At 49.4% G+C, this 13999-nt stretch overlaps 4 protein-coding genes across 4 annotated transcripts in view; 1 reads left to right on the top strand and 3 right to left on the bottom strand.

The window, feature by feature from the left end:
• foxa1 (forkhead box A1) lies at positions 1-3047 on the bottom strand. Its single transcript, XM_068752119.1, has 2 exons — positions 2982-3047; positions 1-1137 (listed from the first exon to the last, which is right to left on the bottom strand). Exons 1-2 carry the CDS (start codon positions 3045-3047, stop codon positions 1-3), a joined length of 1203 nt encoding a protein of 400 aa, XP_068608220.1.
• A 3468-nt stretch (positions 3048-6515) lies between these two features.
• Positions 6516-8423, bottom strand: clec14a (C-type lectin domain containing 14A). The gene is made up of 3 exons (XM_068752016.1): positions 7952-8423; positions 7527-7902; positions 6516-7479 (listed from the first exon to the last, which is right to left on the bottom strand). The coding sequence occupies exons 1-3, from the start codon at positions 8421-8423 to the stop codon at positions 6831-6833; spliced, it is 1497 nt and encodes a 498-aa protein (XP_068608117.1). The 3' UTR covers positions 6516-6830.
• A 1703-nt stretch (positions 8424-10126) lies between these two features.
• sec23a (Sec23 homolog A, coat complex II component) overlaps positions 10127-13999 on the bottom strand; it is an 8418-nt gene continuing 4545 nt past the window's right edge. Inside the window, exons 12-19 of the mRNA XM_068751631.1 lie at positions 12481-12587; positions 12244-12397; positions 12082-12159; positions 11332-11493; positions 11160-11246; positions 10912-11067; positions 10739-10804; positions 10127-10667 (exon numbers count right to left, since the gene is read on the bottom strand). Of these exons, the coding sequence (XP_068607732.1) occupies positions 10578-10667; positions 10739-10804; positions 10912-11067; positions 11160-11246; positions 11332-11493; positions 12082-12159; positions 12244-12397; positions 12481-12587 (900 nt within the window). The 3' untranslated portion in view covers positions 10127-10577. The remainder of the gene's footprint in view (positions 10668-10738; positions 10805-10911; positions 11068-11159; positions 11247-11331; positions 11494-12081; positions 12160-12243; positions 12398-12480; positions 12588-13999) is intronic.
• LOC137908068 (beta-3 adrenergic receptor) overlaps positions 13617-13999 on the top strand; it is a 1640-nt gene continuing 1257 nt past the window's right edge. Inside the window, exon 1 of the mRNA XM_068752430.1 lies at positions 13617-13999. This exon is cut by the window's right edge and continues 314 nt beyond it. Within this exon, the coding sequence (XP_068608531.1) occupies positions 13617-13999 (383 nt within the window).

Below are 13999 nucleotides of genomic sequence, written 5' to 3'. Positions count from 1 at the left end.
CTACGACGTGTTCAGGAGTGGTCTGGGGTACACTCCCTGGTAGTAGGAGGCCTCTAGAGAGTCAATGGTCCTCCCTCCGAGGCCGGACGCCCCCCCAGCACCGTAGGACGAGTACTGCAGCGCCTCGTAGGCCTTCAGGTCCAGTTTGTGCTGCTGCTCTGAAGAAGACATCAAGTTATTGATGGAGAACGGGTGGTTGAAAGAGTAGTGTGGGTCTCCTTTGAGGTGCAGCTGGGACTCGTGCGCCATGGAGTGGGGGGGTAAAGACAGGGAGGACAAGAGCTGGGAACCAGACACCTTCAGGTCCGACGCTCCGCCGACGCCTCCCCTCAGGTCCAGACCTGGAGGCAAAGTGGCCTGGCTGGAGGCGTCCAGGAGTCCCGGAGGCTTCATGGAGTCCTCGGAAGGGGACGCTCCTCCCCCTTGCTCCTTCCTGCAGTCAGACTTCGGCGACATCTTCTTATCGCACTTGAACCTCTTCTGGCGGCGCAGGTAGCAGCCGTTTTCGAACATGTTGCCCGAGTCCGGGTGCAGGGTCCAGTACGAGCCCTTCCCCGGCTTGTCCGGCAGGCGGGACACCTTGACGAAGCAGTCGTTGAAGGACAGCGAGTGGCGGATGGAGTTCTGCCACCGCTGCTGGTTCTGCCGGTAGTACGGGAACAGGTCCATGATCCACTGGTAGATCTCGCTCAGCGTCAGCATCTTGCTGGGCGCCTGTTGTATCGCCATGGTGATCAGTGAGATGTAGGAGTAGGGCGGCTTGGCATGCGGGTAGCTCCGTCTGAACGCCTTGTTGTCGCGCCCACGGTTCAGCCCGCCGCCGCCGCCGTACGCCATGCTGGGGCTCATGGTGGGACTCATGCCCCCGTATGGGTTCAGACCCATTGAGGCCTGTTGGGCAGACACCGAGCTCATACTGGACGGGCTCAGAGCCCCGCCCATTGAGGCCACACCCCCACCAAGTCCTGACATGGCAGCTGGAGCAGAGGTACCCATCCCCCCCACATGGGCCGGGCTCAGACCGGTCCCACTGTACGACATGTTGAAGGAGCCCGATGTGGTCCCGCTGCTGGACATGTAGCCCGACATGGAGCCGAGACCAGAACCCATCCCACCGCCTGCCATCGGAGAGTACATCTGCAGGGAGACCAGAGAATGTTAGACCAGAACCAGGAACCAATTAATCAAGAAGAGGTTGGACCAGAACCAGAACCACTGTATTCAACCCCACCATTGGAGAGCACGACTGTAGAGAGACCAGAGCAGCTAGACCAGAACCCACCAACCCACAGAGAAACTCATACCATACCAGAACCAGAACCTTTTAGGCCAGACCATAATAAAACAAGATCAAGACTTTTGATTGTTGGGATGCAGCCGATTAGAACCAGATGAGACCGTTAGAACAGAGAACCAGTAGAAGATTCTGGTATTCATGTACTGGTTCTGCAGGAATGTAAACAATTAAACCAAAACCAGCGGCACCAGATTTGAAACATGATCAAAGACAGAGTTCAGACGAAAATCTGGGCGTACCCAGTAGAACCAGGACCAGTAAAATCAGATTGGAGCAAGTCAAAGTCTCTAAAACCAAAAGCAGTCAGGTGTGGACCAAATACAACAGAACCAGTAATATATTTGGACAAGAATATTTAGAGCGTAGAACCAGATATGAATTCATCATATGAGATTAAACCCAGTCCGGGTCCACTCACACCAGTAAATAAACTGGTTAAAAATGTTCCGCAGAAAATCTCTAAATTCTCTGCACTTTATTTTATTAGGATTATTCAGACTGCTTTTATTTTATTGCTTCAGGAGATTTTTCACACCGTTAAACATTTAAATTAAAACATCAAAATATGTGAATCCATTGAAATCCGACAAATCCATCCATCTTCATCCGCTTATCCGGGCCGGGTCGCGGGGCAGCAGCCCAAGCAGGGAAGCCCAGACTCCGCTCCAACTAATAATAACTAATAATTAAATGTTAATATCTACGGATCATCTTTTCAGCCTGTGACAGTTTTTTCTATTTCATCGTGACTTTTTCTTCTCAAACGAACTAAAATAATTAGAAGTAAAGTATAAATATATAAAATAACACATTCATTATCATTTCTGGACTATAAGCATAAATAATGTTTCATAAAGCTGCTTCATAAACAAGAACGTTTAAGATAATTTTTGATTTTATGAATTCTTTTGAACAAAAATAAAATAAACAGTAGATATTTGATAGTTTAATAAGAAGCCGATTGGAATTTAACTTCTCCGGATTTATTAATTTTTACCTCTAATGTTAGATGTAACTAAAATAAAAACTTCAGTGACACAGACAATCATCTCTTTATTATTTAAGATTTTTATTTATATATATTTTTTTATTTTTTTTGATATGAAATCATCTTGAATTTGACCTGAATCTCTTCAGACGTTTATAATCCGCCAGATTAATATTAGTAATATATAGTAACGTTCATCTTTCGTTCTTTTTTATTTTATTTTAATACAAAAAGATAAAAGCCTTAAACTTAAAAGTTTAATTGATCCATCCCGGGCCGAAATTCGGTTCCATCGATTCAATTAAAATCAGAAATAAACACTGAATATTAAAAAAAATTCTGATTGTAAAATTCTCATTTTAATTAGATTACAGTAAAATAAAAGACGTTTATTATGACGCTCTGCGGCTCAATAAACTCGTTTCATTCGTAGTTCTTTCTCTCCTGTCAATAATCCTGATATTTAAATACATTTGATTTGCATCTCGTTGCTTTTTTAAACGCGCTGTACAATAAACTAATAAATGAACATTCACGGAGCGAGACGTCAGTAAACTTTTGTCATTTAGAATAAAGTGCGACAGACGCGCCTCAGAAACTCAATTTAAGAGAAGACTTCCCAGAAGTGTCCGTTTAAACGTGGATTAATCTGGACCTGATCCGGATCGGTGAGACCCGGATCGCAGTGTGACCGACCTCCTCGCTGTAGTATCCGCTCCAGTCCGGGGCTTCGTGTCCTTCCATCTTCACCGTGCCGAGCATGACGAGAGCCCGCAGCCGGATCCTGCAGGTCCCGGTCCCGTTCTGCTGGTCCCGTCCCTGGTTCAGAAGAGAGCCGCGTCGAGCCGGGTCAGGAGGAGCGGAGCGGAGCGAGGCTGCGCCTTAATGAGGAGGCGGTGACGATGACCTGGGGACTGACGCGTCCTCCTCCTCCTTCAGGTCCAACCCTCCAGGTCTGATCTCCTCCTCCACGCGCGCGCGCACTCGATGTCCCGAAGGTGTTTCCAACAGATGATGAACAACTACAAGTTATTTAACTTCAGTATTTATTTTATTGTATTTTGTATTTTAACGAAGCCTCAGAGGTAGCTCGGGTTTAGTCTCCATCCGGCCGGAAGAAGAAGTTTTTGTAGTTTTTATAATAAAAGTGATGTAATTGTTCAGTAGCACCTCAGAGCTCAGACCCAACATCCACCTCTAATCCCATCAAAGATCATCCAGAGACATTTATTTATTCAAACAGCAAAATCTATCTGGGTCAATTCAGCCCGGAGGCAAAAGTCCCAACGAAAAGTTCTGGAACAAGTGCTTTGCAGCACATTTCAGAACCAGATGGACCGTGGATGTGGAGTTAGGCCCCAGTTAGGCCGGGATTAAGAGCTTCATTTTGGAACTGTTGACTTTTTCGGGCTTAAGGAGCCTTGGTGCTCACAGGCCAGAGATCAGAGCAGAGTTCTGGATCCAAGCAGGCCCACATTCACTATCTGTGGTGGATCGGGTCCAGTTGGACCCGGTCCTGGTCCAGAGGCTTCACCTCGTCCCTCCATGAGCCCAGAAGCAAACACAGAGAGCTGAGACTGAGAACCTGAACGTCGTCCCGGTTCCGGTATGACCTCACTGCGAGTTTCAGGCTTTCAAACTATAAATCCTGCGCCCTTCACGCTAAAAGCTCCTCGGTAATAATTACGCGGTTACTCCAGAGGATGACTCACCTGTCACCTGTCCATGACCTCCTCCCGCAGACTGACAGGCTCCACGCCGCCCGGTACCGGCCTCCGCAGAACTCGCCTCAACTCGCAGCCTCAACAGGAAACACTCCTCTGCGACCTCCATCAACACTCAGGCAGGGCGGAGCTCACCGGGGTGACGTCATCACCGTGGCATGGCGTCACTCAGGTCGGCCTCCGGCCACAGGAAGTGATACCAGCTCCAAACGTTTATGATCCCGAAAACCCAGAATTAATTTAATCAGATCAGAATCTTGCAGCCGCGTCACAATGTAATCAACTTCATTGAACTGTCATCCAAATCCATCGGAATCTTTCAGAACAGTTAAGAAACAAAGATGTTAGAAGACATGACGCCGTTCAGGAGGAGGAAACGGGATACACACGCACACGCACACGCACACACACGCACACTCAATATGTTTCAACCGCTCATTAACATTGTGTGAACTTCTCAACTCTGTTTCAGTGAAGTATTTCCAGAACAGAAGACAGGTGAGTTTACCTGAAGGTCAAATTCTTTGGAAGAGTTTGATTTGAACGTCGGTGTCAAATCAGATGACTTGTGACATCACCCTGACGGTCTAGTCGTGACTACAGTACCCACAAACCAACTGTCCGAATCGTCACCTGGCTGGCTCTTTGAAATGAATCAGATGTAAAGTGTGAATAATTTGTGTCTTTAGTGATTTGCTGTTTTTTCTTCAAACGGCTCAGTCCGGTTCTGTTCATATGTGGATGCTGCCCCCTGCTGGTTCCTTTAATGACATCAATTTCAGTCCGCGATGACAGATGGAGCTTTTTCTTTGACAGATTTTAAACTTGGTGGAAAAGTAGATCACGTGTCCTCCAGCTGATCCAGGACGCCTGATTTCTGCAGCCCTCTAAATTCAGCCAGTCTCTCATTTCCTGGTTAAGAGCTTCCTACGGTAAGACTACGTTACCCAGAATCCACAAGCTGCTGATCACGCTGTTCCACCTTTTCTCTGTTGCCACAAGATGGAGATAGAACCAACAGAACCGCAGCAGAAACCCCATTTTCAGAGTTTGGTTCTGATAAAAGTTCTGGTTCGGCATGCGCCTAAATGTTCGTCTAAGTAATCTGATTACTGTCAAACCAAAGGGAGGCCACGTGATCAAATGAATGAAGAGCTTTACAGGAAATGGCGACCTAATGTCTGTAATTAGATTACATGAAAAATAATTTCTGTGTTAAACCACATATGAGATCATCGCATGCAGCATAAAAGAATGTAGAAATATTAACATCAATAACTGATTGATTGTATTTCATTTGTCATCGTGTTTCTTTTCATTCACCAAAACCAAGCAAAAAAACAAACAAAACATGTCCCACCTCTAAAGACACTGACAACATTCACGAGGAAATGTAAAGATGGGGTGAGAAAAGACGGCTTTTATCATTTGGGACTCATAAAACACGAAGAATAACACAGAACAACATTCCAGCCTTTTATTACGCTTCAAAAGTCCTACAATCACTGCAGCCAATCAGCGTCTTGTCCTACAATCACTGCAGCCAATCAGCGTCTTGTCCGCACAATCACTGCAGCCAATCAGCGTCTCGTCCGCACCTATGATACTCCCGCCCCTTTCTCTGATTGGCTGAGTGACTAAAAGGCTTTAACGCGTTCAGACACTGGAGTTCATACAATAAGAATGACAGTAAAGACGATATTAATTACAAATCAACAACAACAACAACAACAGTTCATTGTTTTATTTAAAATCCCACATTCCATGGAGCAAACGTGCCGCCACGCCCCTTTTAAACCCGGAAATAAAAAGGTGTGTTGACCCAGCTACACCTTCGTAAATGTTTTACTGTTATTAGAGAATAGGTGACAAAGTTTCATCACCTGGAACGCAACTCCATGCAGACCCATCAGAAAGGTGCAGCCCGTGAATCGGGACCGTTTGGCTTCAAACTCCGCCGATCGGAATCAGCTGCTGCTGCTGCGGCTTCTCCTCAAATGATCCGCTGAGAGACAGAGGGGGGGGGGGGGCTGCTTGATCCACACTCACATTGATTCATGTTCATTATATTGATTAAATTGCCACGCCCCTTTAGTCGGGAACTTGAGTAAATTAAAACAAAAGCAAAGCAAATCAATAAGTCGAGCAAGAGTAGCAGAAGAACTGGAAGGTGAGAAAATATCGTTTTACAAAGTTTGGAACACAAAAGTATTGTTAGACGAAGACTTTGATGTTTTGGTCATATTACGAAGGATTTCGGCTTCCTGATTTTTAAATTAAATCTGTAAACATTTATTCAAACATTTTCAATTTGTGTCACAAACTCAACATAATGACTCTATTACAGGTAAAGTGAGATGAATTTCAGATTAAAAAACATTTTAAAACTCAAACAGGAGCAGAAACAACAGATGGAATATTAAATGTTTACTCGATTAGACTTTTAAGATGAAGAGTCAAAGACAGCATAATTATTATATTACTTTAATAAACTGTTAATGTCATTTACATAAAAACTAGTATAACTATAATAAGACCACTAGACGTCCTGGGCATAATGTCACCGGTCAGTCATAATTCATTTTGATTCATTAATAAAAACAGATGAAAAGGTCACGTGACCAAGACGAGTACCAGAACCGTCCTGGTGGACGACAGCGACGGTTCATCGGTGTTTTGATGGTAGAAACATATTTAATCCTCATCTCACGTTCTTTAGAAGCAGGAAGTACCTCCACTTGTCTCCAGGTACATTCTACGGAAGGCGATGAGGGACACGTGAGAACCTTGTTAGAACGTGACGTTCCACTCGGGTCTGCTCTCATATCGCCGCCTTCTCAAAGGAATCCTTGTCGTCTTTGCTCGTCATTGCCATCTTCTCCGCCTTCTTCATTGCGCGTTTCTTTGACCGCCTTATGAAGCAGCACCTCACGACCACCACCAGAACCACCACCAGAACCACCAGCGCCGCCACTGCGATCAGCACCAAGGTCATGACGTCTGTCATCCAGGTGATGTCACCTGTCGCCGGAGCGTCCATACACGCCGGCGAGTACTCGTCGTGGTGCGTCCCGTTGTCGTCAGAGCAGACGCACCTGAAGGAGCCCACGGTGTTGAGGCAGGTCTGCCTGCAGAAGGCTCCGCCCCCGCTGCACTCATTGATGTCCTCGCAGTTCCCATCAATGCTTTTCTGAAAGCCGACGTCACACGGCTGGCAGACGGCGGTGAGGTTGGCCGGGGAGTCGTCCAGCAGCCTCCACACGGCAGGGCGGCCCCAGCAGCGGAGCTCCACCTGGGCGGAGGACCAGCACTCCACCTGGATGCTGCTGCTGTTGCTGGGGTCCAGGCTGAGGGAGCGGGCATCAGTGATGCTGGGGCGTTTGCATGAGTCCGACCTCTCGGCTGGCCCGGGACCGTGATCAGCATCAGGTCCGGTTTCAAGCGTCGTCTCTGTGTTTGTTGCTGGTTCCCTGGTAGGACGTTCAGGTTCAGGGTTCACGTTATGTGGTTCAGGTACAGCGGGGTGAGGTTCAGGTACAGCGGGGTGAGGTTCAGGTGCAGCGGTCCGAGGTTCAGGTGCAGCGGTCCGAGGTTCAGGTGCAGCCGTCCAAGGTTCAGGTACAGCGGGGTGAGGTTCAGGTGCAGCGGTCCGAGGTTCAGGTGCAGCCGTCCAAGGTTCAGGTACAGCGGGGTGAGGTTCAGGTGCAGCGGTCCGAGGTTCAGGTGCAGCGGGTCGAGGTTCAGGTGCAGCGGGTCGAGGTTCAGGTGCAGCGGGTCGAGGTTCAGGTGCAGCGGTCCGAGGTTCAGGCGCAGCGGGTCGAGGTTCAGGTACAGCAGGTCGAGGTTCAGGTACAGCGGGTCGAGGTTCAGGTGCAGCGGTCCGAGGTTCAGGCGGTGACGTTGCTCCTTTTGTTGGGTTCAACTGAGCGCCTCTCAGCTTACAGATGAACTGGTACCGGCTCTTACAGGTGACAGAGCTCAGACCCCACCTGGTCACCGTCGACCCGGTTAACTCCCCATTCAGTGCCGCACATCGAACTGTTATGCAGGTGGGCTTTGGTTCTTCAACCCAGCGGCTCACCTCCGCCGCTTCACTGCCGTCCTCCACCCACCGGAATCCTTTCAGCGCCAGCGTGGGAACCACGCACTCATTCTTCGCTTTCTTCAGGCCGACCCAGAAGTTGAATTCCGTCTGATTTTGAGGTGACAGTGAGGTCGAGACGAGCCCGAGGACGTCGGTGAGTTGGTGCTCGGTGGAGAGGGAGGTGAGGACGCCGGGGGAACACTCCTGCATGGCCTGCTCGAAGCTGGCGGGGGTGTTGTGGATGACGTAGTCCGGCGGTGATTCCGGCTCAGCAGATATGTGTCCCAACAGGACAGCAATCATCCAGCAAGCGCAGAACCAAGGCGCCATCATTTCTGATTCCTCACTCTCTGATGATGATGATGATGATGATGATGATGATGATGATGATGATGTGAGTCTGTCAAAACAGAGGTAATTACGGGTCGAGTGTTTCTGCTCTGGTGTGTTAACATGCAGATGATACTGATCTATCTATCTATCTATCTGATAACAGCAACATCAGTCAAAAATTAATGAGTCAAAATAGTCAATTATTATTATTGCGAATTATTTATACACATTTTCATAATTATTATTAATAATAATAATAAATTGATGAACAAGAATGGAAAATATAAATTAATTTCTTGCTAAGTCTTTGTGAATAAACTCATCTGCTTCTTTAGAATATTAACAGATTCATAAATTATTTATTTAAATACCATTCATGAGTTTTAATAATAAGAGCACCACATAGAGCAGAAATAAAATATGTGAATCACAAGAAGAATATCCTGTAAAATATGAAGACGTATTTGTGTAAAGCAAAGGGAGCATCTGAAAGGGAAGGAGACAAAGACTCCCCCAGTTTGCTCTCAGGATGTCTGATTGATCTCTCTCTGTTTATTCTCACTATCACGCAGATCCCCCTTTAAATATTTGGTTTTCTTACCGTCTGTCAAACTGAGACTCGCCTCCTCTTCTTCGGCCTCTCTTCCTTCATCCACACCTTCTTTTTCTCTTTGTTCCTTCTCCTCTCGCTCTTCCAGTTTCTTTTTGCTTCTCTTCCACAGTAGCTCTGCTGAGAGACCGACTGCCGGCCTCACCCCTCGTCCCACCGTGTCTCCCCACCCTCACCTCCCCACTGTCCTCCGTGACAGGAAGTGTGTTGAGTCTTGATATGGCGAGTTCATTTCCTCCAGAGAAACACAGTCGCAAAATGAAGAGTTCAGATCGGGGGGGGGGGGGGGGGGGGGCGTACGCGCGTCGCGTCTTGGCTGTGCGTAATGCGCTCCGCATAAAGTTTACCGAACTTTCGACTGTTAGGAAATGAAATAATAAACAAAGTTTTTTCTATAATATTTAAACCTAAAGTGTAAACGTATGCTCTGTGTGATTTCACAATTATTGTCTTTGGCGAGGTTCCAGGAGTCAATCAAGAGGTGATCCTTGAGGACGTCCCACGGGTCCTTGAGGACATCCCACGGGTCCTTGAGGACGTCCTACGGTTCCTTGAGGACGTCCCACGGGTCCTTGAGGACGTCCCACGGTTCCTTGAGGACGTCACACGGTTCCTTGAGGACGTCCCACGGTCCCTTGAGGACATCCCACGGTTCCTTGAGGACGTCCCACGGTCCCTTGAGGACATCCCACGGGTGCTTGAGGACGTCCACCGGGTCCTTGAGGACGTCCCACGGGTCCTGGAACACTTCTGTGATTTCCCATCAGCCTGATTTTCATGTTGCTCAGGAAGTGTGTAACTACTGAGCTACTGAACACACACGCACACGCAGCATTTGAACAGTGGAGACCAACTCATATTGTTGTTGTCACGGCGACCCAGATGCTTCCTGCAATCCAGGAGGAAGTGTGAGTGAAGAATGGGAGGAAGTCGAAGGTCGTGGCTCTGAGTAATGAACTGCTGTTGTCATGGTAACGACGCAGCGATTCCCATTCTGTTTTCAAAGCTGCCTGTGACGTCACAGGTGGGGCAGAAATAAAAAATCTGATTATTGTATATCAATCGATGACAGAGTTACTGCGAGACACAGTAACGTCAACCAGAGCAGACTTTTATTAGAAACATGAGATTCACTGAAAACATGAACGCTCGACGGCTTCAGAGACAAACTCCACGGCGAACGAACGAACATCAGAGACGCGCGGCTTGAAGCTAACACTGTAAGATAAATGAGAACAAACACCGGACGGCCGCTGCACGTTTCTAAAGCGTGTCGATGCCAGAAGACAAAACAAAACAAAGACAAAGCTTTCGTTACATCTCCCAACTCGTGTGATAATTCAGCTTTTTGGTTCTTTTGATCGGCTCCAGTTTCAGCTGATTTTAAATACATTAGGCAGGCGTCAAGGCTAACCGGATGCTAATAGGCATCGCATTAGTCGCTGATTGGATGATCCTAGAGTGTAAACAGGTGAGCTTTTCTGCTGATTTATTACATTGTTGGTCGACTGTCAGAACAAAAAAAAGAGGCACAGGTGAGCTTAGGCAGCGCTGGAGACGGCGAGTTTCTTCAGGTGATCCATGAACACCTGCAGGCTGACGTCATCCGTCAGGATGGGCGCTCCAGATTCCTGCAGAGACAGAGAACGGTTACAAAAAGCCTCAGTCCAACGAGGAAACCGACTGCAGACCGACCGCTCACCTGACCCCAGGCGTACATGTTGTTGTGGGTCTGGGAGGGGTTCACTTTGGAGAGCAGGAAGCGAGCCTGAAAGACGACATCATCGTCATCCAACAGATCCGTCACATATTCCGAGTTCAGGTTTGATATAATTCACGCCCGACTGAGGAGACTTTGCACATTAGCGCCCCCACCTGGCTGCCTCCGTGCTCCGTGTCGATGTATCTGGGCATGGGGAAGCGGTTGTGCAGCAGCTCCTGAGCGTCGTCCACCGGAGCCTGGAGGAGATGTTTCAGGTTTTCATACTCGGGCAATTCCTGGTAACCGGCTTTCCTCCACTGAGCCACGGTCTGGAACGCAGACGACGAGGCGAAGCATTCATTAGCCAACAAAGCGCCGGGTTCTCAGCGGGTGCACCTGTGTGTTGGGTGTGTGTGTGTACCTCCCCGTGGTAGATTAGGATCTGGAAGAAAGTGTCCATCAGCAGAATTCTGTCTGGCAGGATGCTGCTGCTGTCCAACAGGACCGGCTGAAACAGAAAACACTCCGACCGGTCACTGGTCAGCTGTTGGAACAGTCACCACAGCCTCAGGCGTGTCCAGGTGTGTGAATACCTCAGGTGGACCGTTGAAGGAATACGCATAGAGCACAGGCTGGATCATGATGAGAGCCTGAGTCAGGTCCTGCCGGTTGAACTGATGTCTGTAATACGAACTCTCATCCGGACTGTTGTTGAACACCTGCAGGAACGGAGAGCGTCGCAGGTGGAACATGAACTGGAAAACAACACAAAGCACACGTCAGAGACAGGAAACACCTCAAAGACAGGAAACACGTCAGAGACAGGAAACACCTCAAAGACAGGAAACACGTCAGAGACAGGTAGGCTAGCACGTCAGAGACAGGTAACACGTCAGAGACAGGAAACACCTCAAAGACAGGAAACACGTCAGAGACAGGAAACACCTCAAAGACAGGAAACACGTCAGAGACAGGTAGGCTAGCACGTCAGAGACAGGAAACACCTCAAAGACAGGTAACACGTCAGAGACAGGAAACACCTCAAAGACAGGAAACACGTCAGAGACAGGTAGGCTAGCACGTCAGAGACAGGAAACACCTCAAAGACAGGTAACACGTCAGAGACAGGAAACACCTCAAAGACAGGAAACACGTCAGAGACAGGAAACACCTCAAAGACAGGAAACACCTCAAAGACAGGAAACACGTCAGAGACAGGAAACACCTCAAAGACAGGAAACACCTCAAAGACAGGTAACATGTCAGAGACAGGAAACACGTCAGAGACAGGTAACACGTCAGAGACAGGAAACACGTCAGAGACAGGTAAGAGACTTGATCACCTGAGGGTAGAGCGAGAAGGTTTCGGAGAACCTGAAGGAGGTCGGATCGTCTTTGTGATAATCTCCAAACTTCTGACACTGATCAGAAACAGAATGTTGACGTTAAAATCAATATATTTATGACATACGAGTCCATATTTGGATGTTTAGCCCCTGGTGTACCAGTCTGATGAGTTGTCTGTCCAACCATCGGAGGACGTCCGGCCCCTCCTCCGTCTCCGCCCGGTACACCGCCAGCCTCGCCATCAAGATGGCCGCCGCCTCCTGATCAAAGGATGCTGCGATGTTTTGGATTTGAGTCTGAGCATCTGCCCAACTGAAAGCACAGAAGGAGAGATGAGTCCCAAGTCCAACGTCCCCGATGAGAGCAGGAGGTGGGGGGGGGGGGGGGGGGCGTACTTCCGGGTGGTGGAGGTGACCCTGATGCGTCTCTGTCCGGAGGAGTGCTGGTACTGAGTGACGAACTGAATGGCTCCGCGGCCGCCCTGAGGGATCGGAGCGTTGTGCTGCAACACGAAGAAGAAGACACGGAGGTAACAAGAGGACGTCCCGAACACCCCCCCTCCCAGGTGGGGGGCGGAGCGTGGGCCGCTCACGGAATCAGCCCAACAAGAACCCGACGTTTGTCGTTCAAATACCAGATTAAATAAAGGTTATTGAAATAAAGGAACGTCTTAGTCACACCTGAACAACATCCTGTCTGCACCGTGATTGGCTGTTCACCATCCGAGCCAAATCTGATCCCCTCAGCGATTGTGCTAATTACACACACACACACACACACACGCACACACGCACACACGCACACACGCACACACGCACACACGCACACACGCACACACGCACACACGCACACACGCACACACGCACACACGCACACACGCACACACGCACACACACACACACACACACACACACACACACGCGGAGAGAGAGAGAGAGAGCGAGCACGCGAGAGAGAATATTGGCTGCTCAGGTTGTGTTTACAAAACATAACCGAGTCGTATCATTATCATCTCAGCAGGTGCAACGCGCACACACACACACACACACACGCACACACACACGCACACGCACACACAGCAGGATGGTGTAATCAGATTAGATGCTGGCAAACCGCTGCCTTTCCCGGATCGCTGCCCGCCCCCGCTTCGTGCTACTCAACAGTACAACGTAACCACGGCGAACGAAAACGACCAGGTGGGTCTGGGCGGAGCCGCTGGACCCGGAGGTCGTCTTTAAGGTGATCCGTTTGCTTCACCAGCATCGCTCAGCAGTCCAGGCTCCACCCTGACGAGGACCGGATTGAGATGGAGCTACAACAAGGAGGACCTTTTCATTCCGTTTGAGACGAGCACCCCCACCCGTTCAGTCACGTCGCCGCGGCGACTCAACAAACATCGGTTCACCTGTGGCGACTGACGCACAACCGGCTGGATCGAGTCGGTTCAGGTCGGGATGTTTGGCGTTCTCGGGAGAAAAGTCCTTTGATCCGTGACGTAATCGCCGACGCGCTTCCTGTCGTGCATCAGGAAATGGCGGACGCTCTGAGGACAATCTACGCCGCTCTGATGATTCTGTCCAGTGTGGCGTCCGTCTGTGGGAACCTCCTCCTACTGCTGGCCCTCCTCCTCAACAAGGAGCTCCGGGACGAGACGACGGGCCTGACCCTGAGCTTCAGCCTCAGCGCCCTGGCCCTCGGGCTCGCCACCATCCCCTCCGGCGCCTACAACAGCCTCGCACGGCGCTCCCGCTACCCCAGCGAAGGAGCCGCCTGCCAAGGGAGCGGGTTCCTCTTCCTCCTCCTGCAGACCTCCTCCACCCACTCTCTCACCTGGGCCACTGTTCACAAGTTCATGGAGCTCCGCTTTGCCCTGAGCTACCGCAGCATGTGGACGGCCAGGCGGAACCGGACGCT

The sequence above is a fragment of the Brachionichthys hirsutus genome, chromosome 18, assembly GCF_040956055.1.
Source record: "Brachionichthys hirsutus isolate HB-005 chromosome 18, CSIRO-AGI_Bhir_v1, whole genome shotgun sequence".
Lineage (NCBI taxonomy): Eukaryota > Metazoa > Chordata > Actinopteri > Lophiiformes > Brachionichthyidae > Brachionichthys > Brachionichthys hirsutus.
This window is presented reverse-complemented; position numbering and strand designations above follow the sequence as displayed.